The 27,300-nt window shown below is 41.8% G+C and overlaps 1 protein-coding gene and 1 long non-coding RNA gene across 3 annotated transcripts; one reads left to right on the top strand and one right to left on the bottom strand.

The window, feature by feature from the left end:
- Window positions 1-4,015: 4,015 nt before the first annotated feature.
- On the top strand, window positions 4,016-8,802 carry LOC136373296 (uncharacterized). The gene is made up of 3 exons (XR_010745617.1): window positions 4,016-4,463; window positions 6,984-7,193; window positions 8,671-8,802. It is a non-coding gene; the product is annotated as an uncharacterized lncRNA (long non-coding RNA).
- On the bottom strand, window positions 5,843-20,598 carry LOC136373291 (motile sperm domain-containing protein 1-like). 2 transcript variants are annotated; one of them, XM_066338194.1, is made up of 6 exons: window positions 20,551-20,598; window positions 15,377-15,633; window positions 15,118-15,193; window positions 12,161-12,387; window positions 10,043-10,204; window positions 5,843-6,186 (listed from the first exon to the last, which is right to left on the bottom strand). In XM_066338194.1, the coding sequence occupies exons 2-6, from the start codon at window positions 15,528-15,530 to the stop codon at window positions 6,155-6,157; spliced, it is 651 nt and encodes a 216-aa protein (XP_066194291.1). In that variant the 5' UTR covers window positions 15,531-15,633; window positions 20,551-20,598; the 3' UTR covers window positions 5,843-6,154. The 2 variants fall into 2 exon arrangements, with proteins under 2 accessions (XP_066194291.1, XP_066194292.1); XM_066338195.1 differs by lacking the exon at window positions 20,551-20,598 and adding an exon at window positions 16,969-17,091.
- Window positions 20,599-27,300: the final 6,702 nt, after the last annotated feature.

Genomic DNA, 27,300 nt, shown 5'->3' with positions numbered 1-27,300 from the left:
GCACAGTCTGCAACTGTGGCAGACAGATGTCACCAAATATCCATCTTTTGGCAAATTTAAAAATATTCATGTTTCTGTTGATACATTTTCAGGTGCGGTTTTTGCATCACTGCACACAGGCGAGACGGCACAACATTTTTTACAAGCATTTGCATCATTAGGTGTGCCGCAAGAGGTCAAAACAGATAATGGTCCAACCTATATAGGGAAAGTGCTTGAAAAATTCTTAAAGAAGTGGGGTATTCATCATACTTTTGGTATCCCACATTCTCCAACAGGTCAAGTGATTATTGAACGAACACATCAAACACTAAAATCCCTTTTGGAGAAACAGAAAAGGGGGGAGACAGATGCAACACCACACATGCGCTTGAATAAAGCCTTGTATGTGTTGAACTTTCTAAATGGCTCTTTCACGGAGCCCATTCCACCAATTATCAGACATTTCTCGGACAGTACAAAAGCGAAACTAAAGGAGAATCCTTTAGTTTTGTCAGAAACCCAGATACAGGACAGGTCGAAGGACCATTCAAATTAGTAACTTGGGGCAAGGGTTATGCTTGTGTCTCCACAGGAGTTGGACCGAGATGGGTGGCAGCGAAGAACGTGAAGCCGTACCGAGTCCAAGTGCAAGCAGACGCGGACCCCAAGACCGGAAACAGGAACGCAGGCACGCAGACGTGAGCGGATGTCAAGACAGCGGACGTCCCCTTGTTCTATGTGCAAAAGAGACTTTGGGATTTGGATTTTCTTTGGGACTTGGGTGGTGGTGCATTTCAGTGGTTCCCAATGGAAACAGGCCTTTGATGACACACGTGTGCCTCATTCTCTCAATGATTGCTTTGAGCAATGCGGTAGTTTGGCCCATGGCTCAGCCAAAGGAAAACGTTTGGGAAACTCTGGCCAATGCATCAGGGCTGGACACCATTTGTTTAACTCACTCAAGACCAGGAAAACCTTTTTCAACATGTTTAGTGGGATTGCCAGTCAACAAATGGCCGACTCCAGACAACATCCCTCCAGTGATCTTAAAGGTCATTTCAAATCCAGTGGACAAATGGGATGTTTGGACGAGTTTCCTTCCTGTGGCTCCTTTTGAACCACAGGAATTGGAAATTCTTGGATCGGTCAGAATGAAGTTTTGTGTAAAGTTTAATTATCCTGGAGTGGCGGGAAATAAAACAATAGACGTCACTCCCAATCATGTAATTTATAGAAATGCATCATCTTGGTGTAACTACACTAAGATGGTGAGCAGACCATCGAACCATGTTCCAGTGCAATTGCCAAGAGGAATCTTTTTTATCTGTGGGGACAGAGTTTGGCCCGCAGTCCCTGCAAATGTCAAAGGCGGTCCATGCAGCATTGGAAGACTCATTGTTAACACCTAACATAACATTGTTGAGAGAGCAAGAACATAAAGAGAAAAGATCCATCCAACAATACGATCCAAAATGTGATGACAATGTTCACACCTGGACCAAGGCGCAAAGGATTGCAGTTGCAATTTTTTCACCGCAGGCAGCATCAGGAGAAGCCTTGACAGAATTGGACCACATGGCTTGCTGGCTGAGCAAACATGCACGAGCCATTTCTCTTGCACTGAGTGACATGTTAATGGACATGGACAGTGTAAGACAAGCAACTGTCCAAAACAGGGCAGCAATCGATTATCTTTTGCTGTCACATGGACATGGGTGTGAAGAGTTTGAAGGAATGTGTTGCATGAAGTTGTCAGATCATTCCAGATCAATTCATGAAAACCTCAAGAAATTGCAAGAAAGTGTAAACAAACTTGGAGAAGTAACTGGGTCATGGCTGGATGGCATTTTCAATTTTTTTGACCTTTCACCACTGTGGAAGGAAATTTTAAAAACAGGTTTATGCATCCTGTTGGGGTTTGTAATTCTTCTCATGGTCATACCATGTCTGTTTCAGTGCATGCGGCGGCTCATGGACAAAGCTGCCAAAGAGGTCTTTTTGATGCAAACAGGAGGGGGAGATGTTGGAGTCCAGGACATCCCCTTGGATGGCCTGGGACCTGAGGAAAGGAGTTTGAGCCCTGGACAGGGGGGTGTGGAGCCAGTCCAGGGGGCTCGGAGACCTTGGCACAGAGCCCAGGAAAACACTGGGTTTGATTTTAATCCATGGGAAAAGCTTTCAACATTGCAGAAGTAATTACAAGCCTCCAGGATGTGAAAATTGTAATTTAGCACAGTAGGTGATATAGAATTTAATAGTTTTAGAATTTTTAGAATAGAAGTAAATGGGGACAAGATGGTGGAATTTGGGTGGTACCTTATGTACTTCTCCTTCTTCCTCGTCCTCCATTTTTTGGGGCGGTGATGGCACAAAGTAGTTAGAGTGGATTGGACCGAAGTGGAATGTCACTTCTGGTGTGGGCACTGGGCATTGGCACAAAATAGTAAATAACTAGTACATAATTATCTGTATAAATGTTAGGGGACATCCCATCTGTGGGGCAGTCGCCTCGTGTCCCAGCTGCTGTCCGGACCTCGGCTGGGAGCAGAGAAAATTTTGAGATATTGAATAATAAACAACACGAGAAACCTGAAAACAAACCTTGAGGACTCTGCTTTTTTACACGGACATGACTCGGGGCTTTTTAGAGGGCCAAGGACTTTAAACCACCTAAAGCTCGGGTGAGGAAACCCCCCCAACAACGGAGGAACTTCTGGTCCCTGAACATGATGGATTACATCCTGCAACATGGGGCTCACTGGAGTCCGCACCCTCCTTCATAGGACGAGTGTTATAAACACCAAAAAAATCTCGCAATTCTGGAGGTTATCTGCATTTCAGCGCTGTCGCCTCCCGCACCGACTTTGCAGGACTCCTGAGCCTCAGCGCTTTCGGCCCCTGCACCCTCCAGAGCTTGAATTGTGGCTTCTGCAGCCCTTTTTTTGGCCAAAAGCATTTGCAAGGTAACTAAAGTCTTTTTCCACACCACTCCCAATTCTTGGGTGGTCTTTCTTTCCTTCCCACCTCCGATTGCACAATCCCATAACATTTCTCTGATTTTTCGCCACTCCGTCTCACTAAAGACGAGCGATGGTCTGGTCAGCTTCCCTCGCTTCCTGGCCCATAGGGCCAATTGTTCTAACTCAGTCATTTTCAGTTTTTCATGTCTCTTAGAGATAATATTCAAGAGGAGCTGCGTCACTGCTTGCAAATCTCTACGCATGATTCTCCCCCTCTGTTACTTCATTTCACCACCGCAGCATATGTAGCTTACCTCATCAACCACAGCGTGTCACTGTACTCCACTTTTCAAGCCAAGCGGACGCCTTCCGACCTCCCAGCTCCCTTCTTGCCTTCCCTGCCGGGTCTGGCCACTTGCCAATCCCAGTCCGGAGGCAAAGACAGAGTCTTCCCACGTTAAGGTGAAAATCCCACGTCTGGGTACTTATCTTTTCATATAAATTGCCCTGCCGCATCCCGCGCATGTTTTGGTAAAAACTTCAACTGCATTTAAGCTCAGCAATCTGCATCCAGAATCACCGAATGGCTCACGTCCAGGCCCCGCATCGAAGTGAAAACAACAGGTCCCTAGCTCAGGTGTCACTATGTAGCAAGGGTCCCTAACTATTAGGAGGTTGGACAGGACAAACATGTCTTAACCGATGCAGTCACCATGTCGAATTCCGGTTTATTATCACCCCACGGTGAGCTATATAGGTTCACTACATAGTTTACAATTACAGGCCATACAAAGAATGCAAACAACCCTTATTTATCTAAGTCTTAAGGTGGCTTAAGTGTCAGAACTACAATTCTACATTTAGAAACCCATTACTTCCCAAAACACCTTAATATAAACTCTGAATTTTCTGCTGTGCCACAACTGTGAACTGCGTCACTGCAGCCTGCGGGCCCCGTGGCCGCAAGGGCCCACAGGCCCTGCAGGCCAAAGGGCCCAGTCTGCAATGGCTCAAGTTTCACTACAGATATAAATCATGTCCTTGATCTCTAAGAGATTCTGCCACATTCTTCCTCAGTTCTGAACTGAAACAGTCCTCCGGTCTTGTTTTCCCAACTGGAATAAATCTGTTATTCTGCAGTGTGCTGCAACCTCCCTGAAGGAAAAAAGTCAGAATTCATACTTGCCATCCTTATTTCACCCAAGCACCAGTTTTATCTGCATCTGCTGAGTTACTCTGTGCATTTAATATTTTTTTTCTGTGTATTGCTCCTCCATTGCCTTGACAAAGAAGTGGTCCAATGTTTTTAGTCTTTTGGGTTGATGATAACTTTTTGTTCCTGATTTCTTTGGTCAAGGTGTTTTTCTAAACCAATAATTTCTCTTCAGATTCCTTGAAAATGACTGCTGGCATCTGTGTCCTGTGATCTCCCTTCGCTATGCATGTGCTGTTCTGCAGGACTGAGGCAGCTGCAGGTGTCAGACCTGGTTACAGTCACTCAGTGACTCTGAGTTCCTACAGGTGAGATTGTCACTTCTGCAACTGCCTGGCAAAACATGGTCCTGGTCCATGACTGGAATGCCAAGATATAGGGGGGAAAAAGGTTTGTGTTGGGCTTTTATAATCAGCTTGGGCACAACAAAATGTTTAGCCTGGCTGTTGGGTGCTAAGATACCCCATGACACTTCTCTCCCCAACTTCTGCTCTATTCCCTCACCTTTCCCCAGGCAGCAGCAGGTTAAACCACCTGGTAAAAATCAGAGTTCCCAGTGTAGGTACTGAGGAACAATGAAGCTACAAGAACAGAGCCCTGCAGTGGCAGGAAAACACTGACCCAGCCAGGAGTTCAGTGTTGGAGGGAAGCACTGTGTCTGCAGCAGGCTCTGGCACACGGCCTTCCAAACCAGCTGTGAACTTTTGTGTTTTTTTCTTAGTGAATGTTAATGTTTGACTTTATCATCTGATGCTGATCGATGGATGACACAATACCAGTTCTTCCGAGAATCAAACTGAAATAGCATTATATAAGAAAAACATGTAGTGGTTAACAACTTTTTTCAACTTCTTTCTCCTTTTTTTTTTTTTTTTTAAGAAACACTTTTTTGCATGGTTTCTTGGTATTTCCATGCACAAGCAGAAAAGTGACCCTTAACATGCAGGGGGAAAGAAGGTTTGATTTCCAAATTTTATTATTCATATCAGAGCATACTCTATAGATTTCTTAGAAAAAAAGATTTGTCTATATGAATCCAATGCAGTAATAGCTGCCATTTCAGAATTAACATCTTGAAAATGAAATGTCAAATGAAGGGAAATACTTGTTGTATGAAACAAGAATAATGTTCACCTCAAATATGAAACTGGCATTTAAGCAGGAGTTTCTGATAGAAAAGTCTCAGTGGTAGCTGTGGGGGGAGGGATATAGAGAAATGCTTTTGCTATTTCACTTAGTTTGGTCTCTAAAATAGAAAAAATTGTGTATTTTGTATTAGTACGAGGTCAGCTTCTGTTAATGCCACTTCGATGCATCCCTAAGAAATTAAGGGATCTGATTACAGAACTTGTTTTTATTGTCTAATAATTGTGGTACAAAGTGACTGTTGCAAGAAATTATTTCCCCAGGTAAGAAAAGCAGAAAGCAATGATATATTGGTAATGATGAAGTAAGAAATTTGAGAATTACTTCTTCACCTAAAATTCATGGTTTATTGCATAGTTCCACTGATGGAATTTTTCATTTTCTTCAGCTATCAGTCACAACTCTCACCCCTCTGGTATGTATATACAGAAGTGTTATTATACACAAAAGTGTTATGTGCCAGCCTCGGCAGGTACAACCACAAACCAAATGAGAATTTTTACAGAAGACAGTTTGCTTTTATAGTGATCGTGCACTGATGTGAACATAGACTAAAAATAACAAATGTTGTTTTAATAAGGATTTTTTACAGTAGGCATGGATATAAAAGTTTTTCCAAATTATTTTCACAGGTATCACTGAACATTTCATAGCTGTCTGTTACAGAAGCACCACAAAGTGCTTTGAGTCTTTCATTTATTATACACAGTTCAAATATATTACACTTCTGAAGGTATCGTAAATCACTGAACAGTTTTGCTAGCATCTTAATGAGCCAAATGGGAGTAAAAGGCAGTCCACATTCATGATGTGCATATACAGTAAGGTGTTTGACATCCTATGAACTCACTGCTCATGTTCTCAAAATAACCATGGTGATGAGACCTGAAAGACAAAAATTAAGAACTAGACACTTCTATTTCACTCAAAATAAAACATTTAAAATAGTTTACCCTGTCACAGGCCAGAAAATATGGTAAAAGTGCATAAATTCATGCAGAATGCATTTACATACACACTGTAATATTAGAAGTATCGCTCCAAATTTTGATACAGTAAAAAATCAACACTGATGTGTGGTGCATGTAATAACTGAACATCAAAGAAGATAGAAATACTCCAAACAATTACTGATCTCTCTACTGGAAAATCTTAACATTGAACTTTTGACATGGGTAAGTGTAACACTAGCACCCAAACCCCATTTCTCATGGGCCAGTTATGGGCAGGGTCATTCGAATGCTGAATCATCAGTAAGGCAGATGAGTTGAAGGCTACAAGGCTTTTTTTCTGCTCTGTGAATAATAACTGATCAAAGTCCAGTTTTAGACAAAGATGTTAAGCTTCCTTGTCAGTCTGCAGAAGGAGCTTTCAACAGACTCTTTGTTTTGACCTTTAAAGAGGGAGGGAAAAAAGGACTGCTTTAATAGAGGTTATAAACAATTTAAACCAGCAGAAAACAGGAAATAGAGGCTAATAAACCTACTTATGACACACTGAAAAGTTAATTTTAATTATGTGATGATACAAGAAAAAGTACAAATCTGCAGTTCTTAGCCATGGGTTATATTTCACAAGGTAAGGGAGGTAGATGGAAAAACATAGGGGCTCCCTGAATTCCAGCCTTATGTAACACCAAAATAACAATTTATCAGTTTTTGGGCAATCTCACTTTCTTGCAGGCTCAGATGATGTCACTGTAACAGCCAATCACTGCAGAAAGCTCAGATAAAGCCTACAGATCTCACTATGGATAAAGACATTTCTATTTTATCTCCTGCCACTCCATACTGATGGAAATTGGCCACTTTATGAAGATGGTAAAGGCAGAAGCACGACAGAACAGAGCTGCAACACTGCCTCCCATTAGATCAGCAATTTATCCCTTTGTGGTAGTTTAGCATGAATGTGGAAGGAGTTCTTTTATTAAAGAAGTTATAGTATGGATTGACAGCTTGGCTGACGAATAAGAGCATTGTCTATGCCTCTGGAGAAGCAGTCTTAAATCAGAAGTCCCAAGTGACTCATCCCTTTTTCCTTTTCCGTCTGGCAAGGAGCTAACATCACCTCATAAGTCAGAAGTTTGGGCTGGGCCCCCTGGGGCCAGGCCCAGCCAGGCCTCGCGGGGGGGCGGCTGTGCCTCTGGGAGAGCTGCTCAGGCTGGCAGTGTCCCCTCTCTCCCCTGGCTCCTCCGATGGGGAGAGGAGGAGGAATGCAAATCAGCAGTGCTGGCCCTACGCCAGGGGCCACTGCACCCATGCTCTTGGCTTGGCTGCCAGAGTCTCTGGTCTGAGGGAGGAGAGACTTTTGAGAACTTTTCTTCAGAGCTCCAGGGAGCTGATCCAAGTTTGAGTTGCTTTAGATCTGACCAGGGGTGGAGGAGGGTCATCCATCAGTGTTCCTGAACATGCTCCCTCTCCCTCTTCCTCCCCCCACCATCACCTGCAGCCTTGCAGTTTTGGGAGTCAGCTAGAGAGGAGAAAAAAAAGACTCTGGGCAAAGACTTTAACCCTTTTCCCTCCTCCATGGAAGACATAGTGATTTAGAATGTGGAGAGACAGCATTGAGACAAAGTCAGTGAAAGAACTGAGAAAGACTATTGGAAAATAAGATGGAAGAAGTGAACATTTTTGACAGGACTTCTCTGGATGTGAATTATGGGGAAATGGATTGTTTTTGTAATATCCTAATGCTGCTTGGGGGAATGCAAGTTCTAGTCAAAGGGTTATGTGTATTGATATACATGGGTTTTAACTGAGAATTTTGAATAAAATTTGTCCCCGGCTCCTGGGAAAGAATAAGGAGGTCTCTATTTCTTTTGAGATAGAAGCAATTTTAGAGATAGAAGAGAATCCTTGTTTTGTACTAGAAAAGCATTCTTAAAATGATACCCCAAACATGCAGAGGCCCATAAGCAGCTTGGGAAACTGTTATATAAGTAGGACTGCATGGAATCTGAAAAAATTCTAGGCGGTTGCAGATTTGTGACATTAAAAGCCACCAGACCTTTTCCTGTAGCATGTTCTCCATAACTCTAGAGAGGCTTCTCTCCCAAGGTGATGTAGGATCATGTTTAAATAATGCCAACTGACTGAAAATCATATTTTTCTCTCTGTGTTGAGTGGAAAAATAGACAGTTTGAAGTGGGAGGAGGAGGGGAAAGTGTTTGAATGTCTCATTTTCTTTTCTCTCTCTTTTTCTTTGGTATATGTTAATAAAATCTATCTGTTTTTACTTTTAGGTTGTGCCTGTTTCACCTTTTTCTCCCAAAATCCTATCTCCCAGTTGGTAAACGAAATTTGGTGAATGTGAAACCACAACATAAATGGTGCATTGGCCAAAAAACTCAAAAACACAACACCCTTAAAGAGGAACTACAGCTCAGCTATTTATTAAGGTCTGTATTGGTTCAGACAATCAGTGGTCCCACAGCTGCTGGATCCTTAGCTTGGATTAATTCCATCATTGCAGAGGAACAGCAGAGGCTTCTGGAGAACAGCCTGCACCCACTTGCACAGGGACTTCCAGAAAATAAAGGGTTTAACTCTTTTCTGTAAATCAAATACTTCTCAAATATATAGTCCTGTTGGTGCTGTATAACAACCCTTTCCATTAAATGCTCCACAATCCAGTTGTAATTCCTTGTGGAACAAACTGGTTTCAACTTCTCAAGAGCAATTGACTTTCTACATGAGCGAGAGTTGCACACAAAAAGAATCTGTCCATGAACACTAAAAACACTGCCAGCAAGGAAGCCAAAACCTGTCAAAACTTCATAGGGAATCTACAAACAGGTTCAGTTGTTGTAAATGTATGAAGTCAAAAGGCTTAGAACTCTAGCTAGCACCAGCAGAACCTAGAGTAATTTTCAAAAGCAGAGATAAAAACAAAGTGAGGATTACTGCAAGGTCCTGATCTGAGAATCCATCAGCATCAGCTTGGGCAAAGGGCCACAAGTGAGATTTCAAACCACTTCAGCAGATGGGACCTTTGTGAGTCAGCAGAGTGTGCACAAATCATCAAGAACTTGCACCTTTCCCCATCACTACCTCACCTCTAGCTATCAGTTTGGAGCTGACTAGCTCTTTTCCTTTAAATCCTCATTTCTGCCAGGTAGTGGGACAGGAGAATTGAGTTTAGTGTGACTGTTCTTCAAATCTGAAATAATTATAGAGAAATAGTCATAACAAATGAAATGTTGAACTCATCTACACTAGCTACTGCAGAAGCAAGTTACAAATCAGGAAGATCTGTGGATGGTAGGGGTCTCAGACAGGGTTTGCAACAACTTACTGCTACACATATCAACTGCTTATTAAACAGGTACAGAGAATGAAGGGTTAGAAAACAGCTCACAGGGGTTGGAGGGAAAAACACAATAATACATTCTACATTCTGCAATAGAGTAACTATTGCAATGCAAGAGTAAGAAACAGCACATTCTGTTCAGGTGTGTTGGCAGATGACTGTTGTTGGCCCATCATCAAATAAAACTGATATCAGCATGTAGGGGCCTGTGTGCAATAGGTATCAACTCAAATCTGGTCTAAAACACTTACAATAACTAATTTACCCTGCTATCACCATGGCTACAAATTAAGACCTAAGCAAAAATGCAAAACAAAATGTAACATGGTGCTTTGTCTCCATCCAGTTTCCTGTGGCTGTTGGCAAAGACAGGTGAAGTTTTCCAAACTCATAAATGTTGCAGGAAAGTGTTTATAAAATCCAAAGTACTTACCTAAAACATAAGCAGCTACTAACTTTTGATTCACACTTAAGTGGAGGTAGAGAGGCACCAGGGATTCCATTTCCCCCAATGTAGGTAGCATTAGTGCTGCAACACACACCACCCCAAGGAAGACTGTGAGTAAACTAGGTCCGGACGAGGCAGTTCTGTTTTCTGAAAAAGCAAGACAGCACCAGTGGTAAAGGAAGATCTAAATAATATAAACATTAAATATTCTGAAAAAAATGTCTGCAGTACATGGGAGCTGAAATATCCTCAGATTTTATCCTCAGATTTTCCTTTTTGCTCTGGAGTTTACAGGGAGTGGAAGACAACTCTTAAACCCACCCTTCTTAACCTTCTGCATTCTACAGTGGAGGAGGCTGCTCCCTGTTCTGATGCTGGAACTTGTTTTCACATGACTTCCCAAACCTCTCCCTTCTGGAGGAACAGAGCCTGCCAGGCCCAGTTGCTATATATACACACTCAGGACAGCTGGATGTCTTGGCAATGCTTGAGGTTTCCCTGTGCATCCTGACTCCATTCCTTGATGTTCCTTCAGTGATCAGTAATCAATCAGTTAAGAGCACCTAAAAGACCTGCACAGGCAGGGAACTGCTCACAGCTCCTGAACAAAACCTGCCTGCAGCAGGAGCACAGGTTCTTGGGCCAGATGAGCTCCCCTTCATTCTTTACAGGATTCAAGGGCTACACCTGAGCCAGTCAGTTTAGATGCCACAAATTAGTAAAATTTGAATCTTACTTTAAAAACTGTGAGAGTGAACCACTCTGACAGTCCAGTACTACCAGAATAAGGAAATGCAAACCACAGACAATAAAGAGTCCTTCATAGTCTTTATTGCCCTGCACTTTAACAGCTGGAACCTACTCAAAGGCCCACTTCCTCATCTTTGAAAAGAGCTGTTAACATGTTAGCTAAATGCCTCTAACCAAATCCTTAATATCCATTGGAAAATAGCCAATGTTTTATCAACTTCTCCTATCCTCAGTGACTAGCAATACGTGCTCTATTTTAATTCCATAAATCTCTTACTTCCAGGTTGCAGGTTACATGCAAAACTGCAGTTTCTTTGTTTACTGCTTTTCTGTAAGTAAGCAATATAATGTAGTCAACAAGGTTTTTAAGCAGAGAAACAGCATTTGGAATAAGACCAGTTTCAGATTGTTCAGGATGTCTCAGGCCCTCTGTCCTGGAGCAACTATCACAGGAACATTTTGTTCTGTGAGCCCAGAGACCTTTGTAGGTCTACCTTAACTGTGTATCCTACTAATATCTATTATGAGGGGTTTTTTTTTAATAAAAAGTGTTTCACCAGCCAACAAACTCAGTATAAATAGTGAAACAGATTAATTTTAACAACATGAACACTCTCAAAGAGGTTCATCTATTTTCTGGAATTGATTTTTGTTTTCCTGAAAAATATAACAGTGACAAGAATATTTCAGTATAAATCAGTAAAAGTAAGAATGTAGACCATCAAGAATCAGTTTAGATACATTTCAGGTACAACTTGACACTTGATATCCTACCCCCTCAATTTAACTGTCTGGCCTAGGTTTTCAAGATTGTTGATTCACTTGCTCACTGTGTGTATGAAACACGCAGAGTTTTCAGCCACCAACTGTGCTCTTCTGTTCTTGTGGGACAGACAAAGGACAGGGCACAGAACAAGGAGCACTTTAGATGATGTTCTGGCAATATTTCCTGCTCATCAGGAAATGGGGGATTAACGGTTTGGAACAAACTCAGAAGGGGCATATGTTTTGAAAGAGTTCAAGGGAAAAAACCATCCTTTGACAGATAAATTCCCATTGTCTGTATGAGAACTCCTGCTCCAGAGGAACAGTGGATGCACTCTCCAAGGTACAACATGCAAACACAGGGCAGCAAAGGGTCTTGATTGATCAAGACAGCATAAACAGAATAGGCACAGTTTGGGTTCCTGTATACTGTCATCCTCAAGTGATAAAGATAGCAGTCTTACAGGTAAGTAAAATGAATTATTTTAAAATTTATTTCTGTTTATATTTTAAAAATGTTTTAAGTCTAGTCACTTGAGCTATTCAAAACTGATTCTGAACATAGGAGGGGTAAAAGATTTCAGCTACCTGGTTGACACAAAGTCTGCTCAAAAAAGACACTTTCAGCCAGGTGTTCTTTTATTCGTTTTTCCTCCTCTTCCTTTTGTTGTTGTTGTTCATTTGCAGATGGAAGCAGAGTAGCAATAATCTCCTTTTTCCCTAATGCTTTCCTTTGGCTCTGCTCAGACACTTGGAGACGGAATTTATCTATGACACCATAGTAAGAAGCCCGAACATCTCTGTGACGAATCACACTGCAGAGAAAAACAACATTTTCAAACAGATGAACTACTAAGAAGAATGTCTGTTGTGGAATTACATCCTATATCACAAAGTCTGCCCTCTGTCCCCCCTCCTCCAGATAAACTAGAATAATCCAGACCTCCATCATTCAATGTTCTTGAAGATTTGATCTTAACTTCTCTCTCCCCTTCTTATGTTTGCTTTAATTTCCAAATAATAAATGCTCCTGGACAAACAGGACAGTTAAGTCTTTATCTCAAGCCTATCTTTGCCTCAGTCTGAGGCCCAGCTGCCAATTGATGAAACATCAATTATCTGAAAGATGCCTCCTCCTCATGTATCAAAGTTGTTTGATGCTGGCCAATGATTTAAAAGGTATTGAGGGGACTGGAGTGGACAGGGAAGGAAAGGAGTTGGACAGGTGTTTGGCAAGCAATAGTCCAGCTTCTTGAGGAAACCAGGCTCAAAGCTTTACAATTCTACTTTCTCAGAAGCAAAATTCATTCCCTCTATAGACAAGAGTCACCTAGGGATTTTCAAAATCAGAAACCCACCGTTGAGAGCATATTTGGAACCTATAAAAAGCATAGCTTTAAAATACCACTGATCAACAGCAAAACAGACCTCTGAGCAGTGCTGTGTTCAACTGCCTCCTCTCTGCATTCTTGATTCATCATGAGAATACATATCTAGCACTGAAAAGCTACAACATTTAGGTTTTGAAGTGGTATCAGCTCTTAGTGTAAATAAGGATTTCAACTATTTTTCTAGATGTTTTTTGTGAAAGGCTATTCTAAGTTTCCAAGATAACAGCAGCTAATCTGAAGAACATACGTACAAATAAGAAGGTTGCCATCTCATGAGGGGAAAAGAAATGACTGTACCCTTAGTAACACAGAATAGTAGTCTTAAAATTGCTTAAAGAAACCGATCTTTGTGATACTATATACATTAAAATGCTGCAAGAAATGGATTTTTGTTTTTCAGTCTTCATTTAAAGGAACTATATCATATTGAGATATCTACAAGCATTAGCACGTAGCCAGTGTTTGCAACTGGTACCTAGTTTGAATAGACTATTCAACACAGAAACAGAGACCAAGTCATCCCCTCAGCAAGAGGCTGCAGTGATGTTTTACGTCACTTCAGAGGCAAAGGAGTGTGCCTATGACAGGCTTTCAGCAAGTGGAGTGTTGGCTGGGCAACTGCCTTCACTAAAACAAAAGGCTTTTTCCCCTCCACAACCCTAATTCATACAGCTCTCAGCATATCAGCACAGATCCACTCTGATTTCTTCCTTAAACACTTCCTTTTAAACTGATGTCCCTACTTTTAGTACCATGGTACCAACTACCAACCTAAACAGAATCATTATATAACACTGTGCTAGGAGAACATGTATCTGCCAAGCAAGGAGAGATTTTCTGCAGACCCTTATAAACAGACACATTCTCCTGTTTCTTTTTAAAGATCATTGCATAATTGGAAGCTCTGTAGAATATCTGTTTATCTGGCAAATGGCCACACTTGCATAGTACTGCTCATATCTCAGCAGTAAACACTGTCCTTAGCAACCACTGGAATGGGATGGGAAGTTTTACTGCACAAAAAAATCACCTTGGAACATGCGTATGTCTTATTTTCCTTTATTTAATAAAACCCATTTGTTTAACCAAATGTAACCATGCTCGTGGAAATGTCTGCTAAAGAACAGAATAGCTCACTGGTACACTGGTATATTCTGACCTGTTTAGTTCCATTTTTAGCATTGTTGCCCCTGCTTACTGAAACCTCCTAGTTCCATGTTCTAAACTTCCTTTCTATTTGGTGAGTCCTTGGAATTTTCTAATTGCACCTAAGGAAAACAGTCTATAGGAATAAAGAGCCATTCCCCAAGAACAGTTATTATTTATATTACAAAAGGTTTCTGTATATGGCCATTTGTTAGCCAGAGATTCCAGGTGGTGTTTTACAGCTTGGAAAATGTCTATTCAAAAAGTTCAGTCTGCTCTTTTAGGTACTTCAGATTTTCTTCAGCTGTATCTGTACATCAGCACAGAAATAATGTGGCAAATAGAAGATAAAAAGAGTTGATCTATTTTAGCTTATACACCTACTCTGCTTTAGCTTTCAGCAGCCTACAGACCCTGTACATTACTGTGGTCACTTAAGCAGCCTCCTCCTGTTCTGAGTTATTGGGTTGACACCTGAGAGCAGAGACAAAGGGGAGACACAGAGATCTGAGAATGAGACAGGTGGTCAGGGTGAAAGGTAGGCAAAACTACCATTATTAACATGGGCCAGGAAAATGTGCTCAGTAGAACTGCATACATTTCCATTTTGCCAATCTGCAAACAAGTATTTCTCACAAACAAATCTCAACACTGGGGGTTTTGCTTTTCTTGTTATTTCTAACAAAAAGGTGCTCAGAGGAGGCTCATATTACTCTCGCTCTTGGTTTACAAACTACATTACAAGATGCATTTACTGGCGTTTTATTTATGCCCAAAGGCAAAATTATAGAAGGACATATCTCCAATATTATAATACCTCTGCTCAAGAGGAAAAGAACAGCAAAAATCAGAGCCACAAGTATACAGGAGATTAGGAAAACATATCTTTATCCAACTTATAATATATATATAACATCCATGCTGTCATTTACAACCTCTTAAATAATAAAAGAAATTAAGGTAATAAAATGTATATTAGGAAAAAAACCCAACCCAACTTCTACTTACATATCAACACAGCACTGAGGCTTCACTGCACCAGTAGCATCCACCACTGCATATTTATTTGGAGTTGTACAAAGAACTGCAAGGAAAAGGACAGGAGTGGTAACAAATCATGACCTAATACATCACCAGATTCATCAACAGATACATGTAGAGACACGAGTTTGGTTTTGTCACAGATATTATTTGTTACATGAATTATAATTGGACTGTTCAAGATCATCAACTAACTGTTAAATAGAACTTAACCTAAGAAACCCACCTTTAAATTTTAAGGCAAACTCATAGGGGTTATATAGAGTCAACACCTGCTTGTGTGTTGACTGGTCATCTGCATAAAATATAAGTTCTGTAGGAAAAACAAAAACAGGAAGATTTCCTTCCACTAACTCTGGCTGTCTTTTTTGTTGCTGCATTGGCACTGAATCCTCCTTGCTGCTTCTTGCGTTCTTATGACTTTGTATCCTCAGAGACTTCAGTTTTTGAATCGTTTAAGAATTCCAAAGCATTTTGGCAATTCTAAAGGAAAAAATGGGAAAAAAAGAGAAAAGGCAAGAAGATTATTTCCATGAGTCTATACTAAACTGAGGCAGTTAACAAAGGTGCAAAAATATAAAATGTGCTGCTTGATTATGAATCTACCTCTACTTATGTTCCTTCAAAAATACTGAAATAGAAAAATATTTGCACTGGGTTTCCATCTATTTAACAAACTGCTACAAAATAAATGGATAAGCACCTTTTCAGTGTATCATGGCAGCAATTGTGGGCCCAGTCCGTGACTAGGGCAGCTTATGCTGGGTCTTTGAAACACAAACCAAACAACGACAGCAAAAAGAAATCCCATCCTTGCCTCAGGACAGCAACACCTGAGAAACATGAGGGCAGAAATGAGGAAACAACAACAGTGAGGCAGCAGGAGTCACTGTTTAGGAAGGAACCTTTTTGTGGGGATGACCTCGCCGGATGAGGTATAACAGGTTAGGAATCTCCTCACCTAGACACCCATGTATGTAAAATCCCAGGGATTCAGAACAAAGGAATGGGGAACACCTTCATGTCTTGTTTACATCAAATTTCCTGTTCCGACTGCATAGTTACAGGCAATAAATGGAAAAATGACTGGGATGAGTAGCACCCAACAGATTTGGAATTTACTATTTTATTAAGAGATGACAGGTTTTCTACCACCACTACCTCTAACCAAAGTATGATCATCACAATTCTCCCTCTGCCACTCCCCACAGTTCTGTTTTATTTTGAGTGACAGCCCAGAACTAAAACCAGAACTCATGACCCAACCAAGAAACAATCCCAAATGTAATTCATAAAATAAAATTAAGGCCAGACTTCTCAGCACACATATCATTGACTTAACACATGACAGAGAGAACAGTCTTCTCCTCCCCTCCAAGAACGTAATATTTTACTGCAGCTTCTACAGATTAATTATCAAACTGAAGGTGTCCTTTGAAGTCTAACTTTATAGCAAAAAATATTAAAACAACAAAAAGTTTCTACTGACTCATTAGACGTCATTTCCACTTCCCATAAAGCTTTTTAAAATAAGGTACATTTTACCTGTTCAATACACTGGATAGCTGCACCTTAAAGAATTTAGCTTCTGAAATTTCTAGCAGCAAATAGCCCAAACATTATGGATAATCAAAACCAAATGCTTGTTTCTGCATTCTAAACATCATGATGATCACAGTTCCAAGCACCAGATACATATTCCATACTTGAAACATGACACACGTTCATGTGTTTACTAAAGATTTACAGGTTCTGATTCTTATTCACAAAGTAACCTTTTAATTTTACTTATTTAGTTATTAAAATAGCAAATTATACCAGTAGAATTCAAATTCATGGATCTCACTGGAATGTCTTTCCTCATGATCCAGTTCCTTTTCAGAGCAGGGGTTTGTTTCCACTTCACTGAAATGCTACTAATAATATTCTGAAAACAAATCCCCAATGATAGTGTTCCAAGCTGATTTTCTGTTACCTTATTAAGAAGAGTCTAGAAAAAGAAATGGCTCTCTAAGTGGCAATTTGGGTTCTGAGTAGTTCTTTGAATTACGGTGAATCCCTTTTGTTTCAGAAGAATCAACACTCTGGAATGACTTTGTACAGCAAGTGTAAGTATTAATTCTTGAACAACGTAATGCACTATTACAAAGTGAGTTTCATTGTTCCATTCAAACATATTAAGACTATATGAAAAGCTACTATGGAAAACCTGCCAGCACATAGGAATACAAAATACCTTTTGATGTTTGTCATAGGCAGAAGACTAAGAATTGTTTATTTAAATTTCTTTTACCAAAGTTAGCTCAATGCAGTATGCAGTAAGAATATGTTGGAATCTTTGGTTCTCCTATCTATCTACACTCTGCACATCATGTGTAACAGAAATACAGGCAAATTTTGACATTAACAGAAGGGAATTTTTTTCAAATAAATGTTTTAAGCTACCATAAAACCAACAGCAAGCTACTGCTACACAACTTGACTATGTTTAATAAAATTTTCAAGTATTATTTATAATAATCAGTATTATTTTGATGCTTTAGTTTTTTATTTAAACACTGCATGTTTCATTCCAATTCCTGGCTTCATCCCACATCTCCAGGTTCTCCAGCTCAGTCAGTGGCAAGTGTTCAGTGTCCAAAACCCCACAATTCTCAGTATCAGTGGAGGTATGGATCACTATGCCTATCAACAGGCTTTATTTTTGTTACACATCTGTAGAAAACAGTGTGCAAACCTCCCAGGATTCCACAACCTGCATGTGGAAAGCCACCAATCTTAAAAAAGTATATCCCATTATTGCTTCCTTTTCCTACTTAACTTGGCTGGATGAGGAGCTACCACCCAAACTTGCAAAAGTAACATCTGGCAGGCCTATAGCAGACACATTTGCTGACACAGCACTGTCATTCACGGTATAAATTTCTGGATTCCTAAACAAGCAACCAGCATCCTTTTTGAGAGAACAGTTTTAGCTTAGAAGTCACCTTGCTGGGACATCTCACCAAGAGACAGCAGTAAAAGCACTTTTCCCAAAGACTGATTGATAAACCACACATATGCTAGGGAGATGTGAGGGTTAAGTACTGATACTCTTGATAACAGCACATCTCTCCCATCAATGAGAAACTGCCAACACTTTTACAGAGAAAGTTTGTATCTCCACAACTTCTCTGCCTGGATTAACCCCACAGCAGCTCTAACAGTGAGAATAAGGTCACGTACCCCAGACGGTTCATGAACAGAAACTCAGCTGCTGCTCTTCTGCACCTCCACTGCACCACAACCACTAAATTTTGTGGTCAACTGTCACCATGATTGCTTGCAGCATGTAAAGGTAAGCACAAACAAATCTGTCCCAACCCAGGATCTGGGGTCTCAGGCCTGTCATTTGCACTGCACAGATGGTCTTCTCCCAGCAGCGCCGATGAAATAATTCCCACAGGAGCGGGGATCTGTCAGAGCTAACATTTGCCAGGGCCAACATGTAACACCTGAACAATGCCAGCTCACTTCCCAGTGCCCTTTGAAGTCCTGACAAACAATTGTCACTGGTATTTTTTCAGCACAATAGGGATCTTTCCTCCATGAAGTTACTAAATATATACTGCTGGTGTCACAATAGCACAGATGTGCCAGTGTTTCCTTTGAAATCCCTTTCTTCATAAATTTAACTTGACAGAGAAAAACATGAAGTGAAACGTAACTTCTCTCCAGGGTCAGAAATAACACCCATTGTGATTTGTTTTTACTTAGCAAGTATCTGCTGAATAAATAAATCAACTGAGGAACTTTTTTGTTCCAATTTTAACTTCCAACAGCCTCATCACCATGGCTTCCCAGTGCATTTGTTGGCTGTTCTTTCTTCATAACAACTGCAAATAACTCTACAGAATGTCATCAGGTAAACATTTCATTCAGAAGAAAACCTCTTTACAGTCATGTCTCCACACTACTGTTTTAAAAGTTGCCTAATTACAGTGTAATCTACTTTTGTTACATCTCATTATCTACCCCCTAAATCTACATAAGTCTTTCTACACTATATACTCAGTAAAACTGATGCTTTTTTAGTGCATATTTACAAAATAAACCACAAAGTCTTCTTAAAAATTCCCTCCTATGCCAAGTTGAGCAATCACTAAGCTCCACGCAAATGCAGCATGGGATCTGAAGCACTCCATAAACATTTTTTTTCTCCAAAATGTTTTGAAGGCCTCAACGTGCACTTATGCAAACCAATGTTTAAACTACCTGCAATTATTTGAGAGCGTCATCCAACGATGAGAGCACAGAGCCAGCAGCCAGGATGGCTGGATTCCATTATTGCTAACTCTGCCACTGACACTCCATGACCTTGAGCAAGTTGGTTAACCTCACCTCAATTTGCTGATCTATGAAGGCACACATTCTGCAAAGTATTTCAGTAGGCAGACAATCCCCTTTGAACCGGCAGAACTGCTCTGATACTTTGCAAAACTGCTACTGTTTACTCCTTCACAAGATGATGAGAAATGTCATCAGTAAATATCTCCAGGATGCTGTAAAATGAAAGAGTCTCCAAGCATAAACTATTAGCATAGATGATCACACGCATAAATCGTGCTGATACTAACAGCAAAATTTTTTAGGACCACATTATTTTTTAAAATGCTGAAAAGGTGACTAACAAAAGGAAATATTCAAATGCAACTAAGAAGCATGAAAAGCAGTGAAAAATTAAGTAACAGCTGTGCATGGCTTCTGATCCATTCTGCTACAGGCTCGCAAGGATCGTAGAGAAGACATTCAAGGGCACGTGTGCTTTAGTCTCTATTTTCTCACTTTAAGTTTGTGCTTAATGCACTAAACTAAGTGATTTTTAAACGTGTGTTGTGTTGTGCTCATTAGCGCTGCATGGCCCCAAACCGCCTCAGATTAACAGAGGGGAGCACTCCTCTGGGAGAGCGACGGGAGGAAAGGCGTTCCGAGCTGTGCCTACTACCGGCAGGGCGCGGCGGTAATTGCACACTCTTAATTGATCCTCTGTTCTCAACGAGGAGCAGCAGGCGATACGGGCTGAAGCAGCTGCGCGATAACGGCGCCTCCTTCAGTCAGCCCGGCACCTCCGCACCGCCCCCAGCCCGAGCCCCGGCCCCGCGCCGCCGCCCCTCTGAGCGAGCCCCAGCCCCGTGGAAAAGCGGCGCCAGGCCGGGGCCTCGGAGCGCGGCCGCCGCCCCGCTCTCCATCCCAGCCCCGCCGCGCTCCCGCAGGGTCTGCGGAGGGCAGGGGCGGGAGGCCTGGCCCGCGGGGTCGTGCGGGCCGGGATGGGCCCGGCCGGGCCGCAGGTGCCGGGCTGGGCCGCGGGTGTCGCTCCGCTCGCCCGCCCCGTGCCCGCTGTCGCTCCCCGCCCCCACTCACCCGCCCGGGGCCGCTGGTGTAGGCTGGCGCGGCGCCCCTTTATCCGCCCGTCACTGCGGGCAGTGCTGGGGCTGCTGGGACTGACCGGCTGCCGCCGCGTCACCGCTCCGCCCGCCGCCCGCCCCCGCCGCCATGTCGGGGCTGCCCCGGCACGCTGAGCTCCGGCGGCCTCGGCACCGCCGCGTTCGGCGCTGCTTCCCCCGCCCGGCAGCCCCGCGGCACCGCCGGCTCCCCGGATAGCGGGGCTTGTGCGGCCGGCCCGACGCCTCTCACCTGCGGGTTTTTTTAATAATACTTAATCTCATCTCACGGTTCCCGAGGTGTGACTCCGTCGCCGAGGGGTTCCTGCCCCTCTCCCGGCCTCCGCTGCGCTCGAGGCCGCCGTGTGTTCTGCTCTGCGGGTCTCGGAGCAGCTCGGGCTCACCTCGATGCCGCCCATCGCTGGCAGAACCCCGCTGGAAGGGTCGGCGAGTGTCAGCCCCGGGCTGAATCAGAACAGAAGTGTTAGCGATCCGAACATCCAGTCCTGACCGTCTGCCCATCCAGCAGCATGACTTAAATGGGACACACTGTCCCTGTAAACACTTCTATGCTCTTACCTTTGTTTTTTATTCCTCTTGTTAGCGAGGAAAACGCATAACCATCGGAATGATTATGAGGTGCTTTATTGAAGAGCTCTGGGAGCCGGGGTACAAACCCAAATCCAACTCCAACGAGGGTCCAAGAAGGGCCCCGTATTATACCATTTCGTTACATAACTCTATGTTAATCATTAAACCTACATTGTTCTATTGTATACATCCAAGCATGAATTTTGTAAATACCTTCTTTACGATTCTAGTTTGAAATAATAATCATGTTCAGCTACCAAAAATCATTACAGTTCGATCATCTATCTTATGATGATTAAGGTACAGTTTCACCCGACCTACTTTATTTCTACGTACAAGCCGTCCCAATCTTCTCCTTCTCCCCCATCCCGATTACCCAGGCAGAGTTATACTTGATTTGGTTAAAACAATGAAAGCAACACCTGGTTGCAGTGAAGCTGAGACTCTATTCCCAGCTTCTCTGGTAACCGAAATTATTAACCCTATCCTAATACTCTTATTTACTTAATGTGCTTTCATTCAATTAGACTGTGGTCTTCAGCTTGTACTATGCATTATCCACTATATCATCTTCCCTTGTTTTTTTTCCCCAACTTCCCCTCTCTATAATACAAACAAATCCATGTGTAATCACCACCCAGTATCATACCAAGCATCAAGATCTTTTGAGACATTGATTTTGAAGAATTAAGGACTTTGGTTAAACTGGATATTGCTGAGGTAAATTTCCCTTTGTTAACAGAAGCCAGATTTAAGGAACTGATAAATCAGGAGACCTGTCAACTTAATCAATAGACTCCAAGAACACAATGTGATCATAAATCAGATAGTCTTGAGAAAACAGGATCCAGGTGTCACCAACACTAAAAGGTTAAAAAGTCAAAGCGAGGAAGACCCATTCTACTTCATCATTTTGAGACCCCACCCCATAAGAAGGACCACCGACTCATTTCAAAGAACAAACTACGCATGCTTAATTGCTTTTTTTGCATATGAAGCGGGGAATGGAATGGACCAGAGTTATGAATATGCATTTGTGTTTTGGGTATTCAACACTTTTGTACATAAAAAGACCCTGTGATCATCTGTAAATTGCGTGTGTGTATTTGGGAGCTATCCCTCACGCTGCCTGGCATCGTAATAAACACACACTTTCTAACTTCAAACCGTTAGAGTCTTTGTCCGTCATAGTTGGATATCGGTATTAGATCAATATCCATATTTTTACTAAATCACTTTAATGCAGCAAAATGTTTTTGTTGCAAGTCAGGTGGATAATTAAGGTTTATATTGAGCCACTCAGTACAGGATTGCAAAATCTTTTACCCATTACCAAGCTTTACCCCTCAGTGAAATGAACACACATCAGTGGTGAAATAAACACAGCAGCCACAAGTGTTTCACAACATCATGAAACAATCCAGAACAGGAAGTAACATATTTAAAATCATGGAAAACATTAAATGCGGGGGTGCCTGCTGGGGGCGCCTGTGTCGCCTGTCCGGCCAGCCCTGGCACCACAGCAACACAGTGGTCCTTGGCTTGTCGGGAGTGCAGCGTGGCTATGGCAGGAGAAATGAAAGGAGGGACTCTCGAGGGGTAAATCCAACCGAGTTTATTGGAGCTTCGGACGTGGAGTCCTCACCTCGGGACACCAGCCTCAGAGAGACCACGAGCCCCTCTGTGCTGTTACTTTTAACAGGGCGTGTGACACAGGGGAGGGTTCAGTCAGGAACCAATGGGGTATAGTAAGGGTGTGGCTCTTAACATAATAGACATGTGCAACAACCATACAAAACACAATAGGAGGGGAAAGTCTGGATCCTGCCCAATCACTCGACGCCTTTCCTGGAACTTTCTGGACACAGGGAGAGGCCCCAGAGTGACAGACAGGACCAGAAGGTTATATAACCAATGATTGACATAAAACCGAACATGGGGTAAACCATACAGGGGGAAAAAACATAGGGGGTTACAGAACAAACCATTATGTAAAACCTTATTGAACAAATCATACAGAAACATGAGCAAAATACACCACCACAATTAAATAAATTCTAAAAAGTATATTTTCCAACGTAGGCAAGGTGTGCGTATTAGCACTCGCCTTTTTCTGCAGATCTAATGGTTCACTAAGAAGTTCAGTCTTACAGCCACAATTTACATAATATTGTTAAATTATTATATGGAGAAGTTATAATTTTGTCAGAATTTCTGAAAATGTATGCAGTGAAAACTGGCAAAATATTTTCTTTCTTGATGAATGTAAATCAGTTCAGATTTTAACATGTTTAAAAATAAACTGGAAATCTTGTTTTTAAAAAGATTATCAGACTTCAGCCTTCCAGGATACGTTCAGAAAATTGTTATGATTTTACTGAGTATTAATCCAATGGAGGGTGTTCCTCATTTTGGAAACCTGTCTCAGAAGAAGCAGTAGACATAAACATGCTTCAGAGATATTCAAATTAATAACAAACAAAATTATCAAATAAAAACAATCTCAAATGGCTAAGCACATTAATTAGACAAATTGGTATTTTCCAGTTCATCCAGTTCATTTACAAAGAAAGTTCAGACTCTCTAAAAGCAGGTTCTATGTCTGCCTCTAAGTTTCCCAGGATCCAACTTTTTTCTGTCACACATTTGATACGATTTGCATCCACCTGTTGAAAATCAGGAATCGAGCTGGTCTCTCCTTCCTCTCCCACCCATCTATCACTGCAGCTAGTGTCCGGGTCATTTTGTGATTTTTTTAAAGCCCAGTGTTAACTCCAATTAAATGTGAAAACGTGTATGAATACGAGTCGGACTCGGTGATGTTCTGTGCTTGCTGCTGGTGCTGATGCTTCGGAGAGCACAAAGCCGCATCCCTGACAATTGTGCAGCAACGTGCCCTTGGGAGAGATTCTGTCCATCCCAGACATTCCCAAAGGTACGTGTGTGCCACGGCTGTTGAACCAGCACTGAAACATCCCAGAGCTGTTTGGTTTGGGGCATGCACCAGGCCTGGCTTGGCACTGTCCCGCTGCTCTTGCTGTGCCTCATTTGCCTCTGGGGATGCAGAAGGATGGAGAGGGTGAGTGCGGGGTGCTCGGGTGCCGGGCGCTCCGGGAAGGCTGCTCAGCTGCCGCCTTGTGTGGCAGTGAGTACCTCAGATCTGCGGGAAGTTCTCTCCTTTATCGTTAGGTCATTGTTTCTCCTGCTTTCTCCTTTTTGGGCCGCTTTATTCTGCCTGAATTATTAATTATTTCTGCGGTTAGAGGGAGATTGAGGTTACGTTCCTTGTTATGATGCTGGCGGAGCAGGGAAAAGATGAGAGGAGAAAATGTGGATGAAGACAACAGAAATACAAATGCAAAGGAGCAGATATAAGATGCAGCAAAGAATCTTAAACAAGTTTGTCAGGTCACCTTAAGTGTGAACCAAGGTGTAGAAAATGCTGTTCCTGCAGCTTATAATTGGTCATCTGATTTTTTACCTACCTTAGGAACTGCTGTGAATTACCTAAAAGCATTGGCTAGTCTTCTGTTACATAAAATACTGCCTCCTTATAGCATGAAACCTGACAGTGGGGTGTGCAGAGATGAAATGCTCCTGAATGACTCTGTGGTGGTTTTGGTTGCTGTGGTGATTATCCATCTGTTAAAAAACTTCATATGGGAGATTCACAACTCATTTATCATGGAAAAGATTTTCTTAAGTTGTGAGAAACACAGCATTATGCCCAACTTCTGTAATTTTGCACACTTGATTAGCAAAATATTCCACTTTATCTGTCACAGCATAAGGACATTGTATAACATTTATAACAGAGGGTACCCTGCTTGGGTTCTGTGTTCACCACTAGTCCAGTGGGCCTGGAACATTGGCACATGTGTGCTGGCCCATGCAGTTGCAGAGGCTGACTGCAAACACTTCATGAGGGGCCTCCTTTAATGAATCCTCAGTCTGAAGAAGTCACACAGATTAAATTGTACATTTACAGAATCTGATTTGAAAACAAGCGAGCAGATAGGAGAGAGCTAAACACTTTATATATCTGAATTTTACTTATAGCTCATAATGCATTTAATTCTTACTAATCAATATTCTTAATGTGATGTTTTGTTTTTCTTGATAGTTCCCTTCTCCATGGCACAGTGGCAGATCCTCTAGCTTTAAAGTAACTCAGGAAAGGGAGTGATGTATCTGCCTTTCCATTTGCACTCATGTTGTCTTTCTGTAGAAAATGATTGGAGTTTTCTTTCTAATTAATACCAATTTATTAAAAAGTCTCCATAACAATTTTTTTTTTCACTTTTAAAGACTAGCAGAAGAAACAATACTGCATTTAAACTATCACCTTAAAGCAGCATACATGTTCTGACTTACAACAGAAGCAAGAATTGTTTAACCTAAATTGTCCAAGCTGTTCTTGTGACTTTAATTCACCAGCAAAAGTGGGTTTGGTTTCTTGGGTTTTTTTTACTTGCTTATGTGGCAGGTATTCAAATTTCTCCCCTCCAGTGGCAGCAAGCTGTATTCCCATTCTCTGTCACTGGGGACTTAGACGAATTTGTGTGTATTTTTTGTGCCAGAGGTTAGACTGTTTATTTTTATGACTAATGATGTGGACCTTGGGAGCCACATATCTCAGCACCGTTGAGGAAATATCTAGACTTCTGTTAAAGTGTAATCCCTTTCAGGGCATGCCTATACAGGAGAGTTACAGACAGCTCAAAGCTCTCTCTGCCTATGCTCCCCACTGGCTGGAGCCAAGCCAGTTCCATCTTAGGAATCTTTTAGTTCAGCTCTCTCTGCCTGTGCTGCTGGGTCCCTGAGATGTGCCTATGGACACATGATGAGCACAGAATGCCAGAGAGCCACATTTGCTGCAGAACAGATAAAATTATTTGAGGAAAATATATCCTAAAGTGTCATTGTCTTTAAAATATTAAATGTAAACAAGGGCAGGTTTCATGCATGCTCAGTGAATAAGGCTAAGTATAAGATCTAAGGGATCAAGTCCCTTTTGGGTCTTGTACTGAGTGAATTTTGCCAAAAATGTGTTTGCATTACACTTCAGACAGGCATCAGGGCTCACTTCCTTGTACTTAGTGTCTTATGGTTTGTGTGGGAGCTCCTGACATGGTGTGCTCTTAAGCTGTATGAAAGAAGCCATTATTGAGGCTTAGACACCATGGTATTTATAATCATTTTGAAATCTCAGAGAGAACAAACATTTAGAGGTTTATAGACAGTCATCATCTTTATGAAGTGTAGGATCTATTTTAGCATTGTCTGCAGGACCCTGCTGAGAATCTCCATGTCCTGCTCATCAGAAAGCTGCAAACCCAGCATAGGCTTTACTTTTTTCCAAGAATGTGCACATACATCTCTTATAAATAAGCAGTTATGGTTGTTTCACTAGACCTCTAATAATATCTCTTTTTTAATTTTCCTTTCAAAGATGTTTATTCAGTGTTGATACATATTTATAATATCATCTCAACAGTAAGAGTCTATCCTGTCAGATTTACAGCTATTATAAAATATTATGCTATCTGCATACAAATGGATGGTGGGAGCCCTACAGACACTTCACCTATTATTACTGCCTAAGGAAGCAATAAAAATTTAACATTTACCATCAGGAAACACCTGCAGAGATTAAATTAAAACTAGATTTTATGCTTATCAGTTATATGTTACAAAAGCAAACTCTTTAGAGATTAACATAAAAATAATTGTTATCAAAATCTTATTAAAAGCTTCAGTTAATACACTCCATTTTGCACCTCCACTGCTCAAGTGTTCTCTGTGTGTGACTTATTGAGTCTTTGTGCAGCTGCAGGGAGGAGAGGCAGGGCAGCCTCACCGAGAGCTTTGCTATCGCCTCAGCAAACGCCTGCCCTGATATTTGGATTTATTGTTAAAAGCCGACCACAGGTACCATTTGTTCTTCTCTCTCTGATCCTGGCCGCTCTCTGAAGGGCTCTCCACACTGCGTGCTCTGTTTCTTGAGCATGGTGCCAAGGCAGGCTCCAGGCTTCCTTGTGGAGTTCTACTGGGAATTACTCTGAAGAGCACTTGTCCTTCCTGCTGAACTCGTTCTTTAGTATGGTCAGCAGGACCAAGACAAGGGATTTTCAAATGC

The sequence above is a fragment of the Sylvia atricapilla genome, chromosome W, assembly GCF_009819655.1.
Source record: "Sylvia atricapilla isolate bSylAtr1 chromosome W, bSylAtr1.pri, whole genome shotgun sequence".
Taxonomy (NCBI): domain Eukaryota; kingdom Metazoa; phylum Chordata; class Aves; order Passeriformes; family Sylviidae; genus Sylvia; species Sylvia atricapilla.
The sequence above is the reverse complement of the archived record's forward strand: the minus strand, read 5'-3'. Positions and strand labels throughout refer to the sequence as shown.